General features: G+C 36.6%; 1 protein-coding gene across 1 annotated transcript; it reads right to left on the bottom strand.

Annotated features, from left to right (window-relative positions):
* Positions 1 to 216: 216 nt before the first annotated feature.
* Positions 217 to 3,594, bottom strand: lsm8 (LSM8 homolog, U6 small nuclear RNA associated). The gene is made up of 4 exons (XM_039761404.1): positions 3,400 to 3,594; positions 2,956 to 2,996; positions 1,212 to 1,339; positions 217 to 684 (listed from the first exon to the last, which is right to left on the bottom strand). Exons 1-4 carry the CDS (start codon positions 3,428 to 3,430, stop codon positions 594 to 596), a joined length of 291 nt encoding a protein of 96 aa, XP_039617338.1. The 5' UTR covers positions 3,431 to 3,594; the 3' UTR covers positions 217 to 593.
* Positions 3,595 to 4,480: the final 886 nt, after the last annotated feature.

Below are 4,480 nucleotides of genomic sequence, written 5' to 3'. Positions count from 1 at the left end.
TTCCGCTTCTGTGAACCTCCAGGACTAAACTTAAGGATTTCGGGTAAGAAGTAACAGGCATGGTGCACTTGGTTTAAAATCTTGCAAAATCTGCAATGAGCAATACAAAATTGCTGAACAGGAGTGGCAGAGTGGGTAGCATTTGCAGTTTAACCAGCCCTGGGTTTTAATTCAAGCCCACTCGGGCACTGTATTCAGTTTGTGCTTTTTCTCCCCTTTTCCATCAGAAAACTCTGCAGGGGCCTAGTTCCTGGTATAGTGCAGGCTCCTATGTTGCATCCAGTTCACCAGAAACAACTGGCCCCCACTAACGCTGAAATGGATTGAGAGGGTTCAGGAATTGGAATAATTCATCTATGGATTTATGGTTGTAACAGAAATTAATTACATGCAAAAAGACTTGACTTTTACATAGTTCATTCCCATATATCTTCATAATTATCAAAGCAGAAAACTTGAAGATCCTATTAAAATTGCAATCCAGAAAAATATAGGTCCTCAGAAGCTGCACACCAATACCAACGCTATCAAAACAAAAAACAGTATGAACAAACTGGCCACTGGAGTCCTTATTTACAGATTAATGAGGATTGTCAGTGTACTACAGAATTGAGAGGCTCAGCACGAATATTTCCCAGATCCAATGCAGAATCCGTTTCCTCATCGATTTCCCCAATCACTGCCCTAAAAAGTTAATAAAAATAAGTTTAAATTATACTTCTTGTTTTTAGTGTGTATTTTGTAACATTGTCAGCCATCCTAAACAGACTACATTTACAGAATATATAAATACACTATATTTATATGCTGATAGAATATAAAATAAAATTCACACACACACATATATTATATATATTATATATATATATATATATACAGTATATATACAAAAACATATATACAGTATATACATTCACACACACACAAACCACTGGGTCAAAAAGTGTCATAGGAAATACAAGTTAAAAGGTAAAGTAACATTTACCTAAAATAGCATAAAGTCTCTAATAAGGTATGAATATACTGCATGAAGATATTGCATTTCTGTGTTTTGCCTTGATTATACTAAAACAAAAATTAATAAACTTACATCCTGTTAGTGTTAGTATTTTTAACCTTTTTAATTTTAAACAAAATTACTTTGGATTTCATTTTTATGCTACTGTGCACAAAAAGATAACTATTTAAACAAGTTAGTAAGCTGTACTTACACATTATCACCTCTGACTATATATAATCCCAACACCACTTGTTCAACTCCTTGGGTAGAGCTAAATACCCGCTCATGGCTCTCATCTAGAATTAGATTAATTGTCTGATCGAAGCCTTTTAGGGTTCCCTGCATATAATAAAAGAGAATGTTACTTTCAGGTTCAAAAATAGGTAAGAAAACAAAATGGTCATCATCACATAGTGAATAGCAGAGATAAAACCAAAAGGACTAGCAAGCTGCTACATGTTGTAAAACTATACCTGAAAAGTACCTCCACCCAGCTCCACCTTCTTGCAGAGAGATTTTAAGCTTTAATTCTGTTTGGCAGGGTGGCTAATTGACTTTTTAATGGACAGGATTTGATGAACAGCTATTTGACCGACATAATGTCATCATCCACAGGTTCCCCTCCAGGCTGTGTTCTTTCACCTCTTTTGTACATCCTCTACACTAATGATTGTCACAGTAAATTTGAAAACCAGTTAATCTTAAAATGTGCTGATGACTCCGTTATTGTATGCCCAATGAATGAAAAAAGGAAAAAAAAAAACAAAACAGCAGCGATAAACAATTTTGTTAACTTGTGTCAGGGGTCTTTTCTATAATTAAAATTTTCAAAATTTAGGAACTAATTATCAGTTTTAGAAGAATCACCATATACCCACATGGAACAATCACCAAAGTCCAGACAATGGATATTGTTGACAGTTATTAATATCTAACAATCACAGACTCGAAACAGACTTTTAATGAAAATACAGTTTAAGGAAGCACAGTCTTTTAGTGCGAGTCCTTCCATTACGTCATTTTTCTATAAATCATGTATCAAGTCTGTCTTTACTTACGTTCTACTGGCTGGCTTTGGAAATTTTAAAGACAGCAACAAGGAAAAAAAAAAACAAAATAACAAGGTCTTGACAGTCCAATCTTGCAGGCCTGTTCAACAAGCAAGCATGACAGAAAGCGGAGTGTATTTTGTCCGACAGGACTCCTCTACCACATTCTCAATTCCAGTAGTTGCTATAAAGGTCACAGGTTCAAAAAAAAAAAAAAGCAACCTGTCCAAATACTCTTTCATTTGAACTGCTATTAATCTTCTAAATAAGCTCAATTTTAATAAACATTCACAGGCTTACATTGTGAAATGAACAGTTAGCATTTTTACTATAAGTATCCTGTTCAATGTTATATTTGTACAGGTATACTGTATGTTTATGTTTGATGGCTATACTCTGTTATAATGTGGGCTCACTGCTGAGAAATCAGTATTTCTTCTTGGGACAATAAAACTGAACTGACTTCTGCAATAATGAACCGAAGTAAAACAGCTACTGCTGTAATAATAAAAGAGGATCATTTAATGTTGTCGTTTTTTTCTTATCCCAGACTAGTTAAAACGGTGTAACAAACTGTTCTGCTTTCCAAGATGTACTTTTAGACATCTTGCATTCAAGGAATTGTTTTGACCAGTTATCACTGATTAATAATATGATATATATTATGTAACGCCTTTTCACACAGTTCAAGTTGTACAAAACCCACTCGACACACCAAATCAATTAGATTGCTGAACAGATGGCAATGGGAGAGACATAATTCTACTAACTTGCATATACGAATACAGTACATCTGAAAGGCAACTTTACAATCGAGGTTACAACTAAATCTAAACAGCTAATGTCATTTCTCTACCGGTCATCTCCCCGAATAGAATATATTTAAAAAAGGTTCAAAACACTTACCACGATCATCCTGCCATCAGACGTGATAATTGCTACAGTGCCTCGAAGAAAATAATTAAGGATCACTTACTTTAGTATTTGTTATGCCAAAGGGTCTAATATACTGAATTACATGACTTAAAATAATTACACGTGTAAAATGGGATTTAGGAAATCAGATAGATAGAGGCACTACATCATTGATAGACAAGACAGATAGCTATTACCGCAGCTCCTGATCTTAGCAGCACACTTTTAACTTAATGGGTAAATTCAACCAACATGCAAATAAAAATGTCGACGTACTCTATACACGCGACAGTACCACTACTACTACATGACGCGCTTTAATTCTCGCACCCTGACTTTATTCAGAAAGCGTACGTTCCTGGCAAGGCCTGCTTATGCCTAGCTCTCCTTTTATATCTCCCTTTATTTAATATGTCGAAAGCCATTAAAGGATACGGTTGATGTAACTCTCCAAAGCCGTGGACATTGTCCTATATGTGCAAGGTGAAGATTCTACCAAAAAAATAAATAAAAAACCTGACCGAAGTTGAATGATACACGACGTTAACGGGAACTAGTAAACCGTCAGTGTTTCGTTGCCGTCGCTCGCGCACAGATTAGAATTCAAAGGCTGCCGGGAAACTCAGACCGTGTTAAACGATTGCCGAGTGTTGTCGAAGACCTGCGTAAGCGAAAGTCGAGCTATCAACGGTTACGCGAGAAACGGAAGGAATTCTAGCAGTAGGCATACATTCAATTATAATAGGTACTCAAATTATGCGTCTATCAATATGTATATCCAAAGACGAGTGAGCTATATGTAGAATAAATGGGAAATGTTTGAAAAGGGAAAGCGACTTTGACAAGAAAAATGAAATATTTAGTAATATTACCAAACAGGATGCTGCTAGGCATTTACAACTTAAAGCTGGCATGTTCTTTGCATTAGTTAGTTGTTTTAAGATTCAATATTTAAAGTAAAGGTCTGTCATTATTGTAGGTGCATTGTGAAAAATTAAATAATTGTGGAAGATGTGGTGGAAACCATTAATATATTAATACTAGATAAAGTGTAAGTACTGTAATGAATTTGATAATGAGAGGAAACTGTACCGCATTGAGTAAATTTGAACAGGATAAAAGAAAGGAAAGCCATAAAGTACAGATTGGAAATAATTTAAAGCAGTGGCCAGGTCTTGCAGACCAGTTGGGAATGATCTACATGGAGCAGTGGTTCTCAGCCTTTTAATCCATCCATCCATTTTCTAACCCACTGAATCCGAACACAGGGTCACGGGGGTCTGCTGGAGCCAATCCCAGCCAACACAGGGCACAAGGCAGGAACCAATCCTGGGCAGGGTGCCAACCCACCACAGGACACACACAAACACACCAAGCACACACTAGGGCCAATTTAGAATCGCCAATCCACCTAACCTGCATGTCTTTGGATTGTGGGAGGAAACCGGAGTGCCCAGAGGAAACCCACACAGACACGGGGAGAACATGCAAACTCCACGCAGGGAGGACCTGGGAA

The sequence above is a fragment of the Polypterus senegalus genome, chromosome 8 (assembly GCF_016835505.1).
Source record: "Polypterus senegalus isolate Bchr_013 chromosome 8, ASM1683550v1, whole genome shotgun sequence".
In the NCBI taxonomy this organism is placed as follows: domain Eukaryota; kingdom Metazoa; phylum Chordata; class Cladistia; order Polypteriformes; family Polypteridae; genus Polypterus; species Polypterus senegalus.
Note: the sequence above shows the minus strand (reverse complement) of the source record. Positions and strands in the feature narration are given on the sequence as shown.

What these genes read in the sequence shown, in the direction of transcription:
- lsm8 (XM_039761404.1), bottom strand. Translation starts at nt 3,430, where the DNA reads ATGTCCACGGCTTTGGAGAGTTACATCAACC. An exon ending in CTGATGGCAGGATGATCGTG is followed by an intron (nt 1,340 to 2,955) that starts GTAAGTGTTTTG and finishes TATTATATGCAG; the next exon opens with GGAACCCTAAAAGGCTTCGA. An exon ending in ATAGTCAGAGGTGATAATGT is followed by an intron (nt 685 to 1,211) that starts GTAAGTACAGCT and finishes TTAACTTTTTAG; the next exon opens with GGCAGTGATTGGGGAAATCG.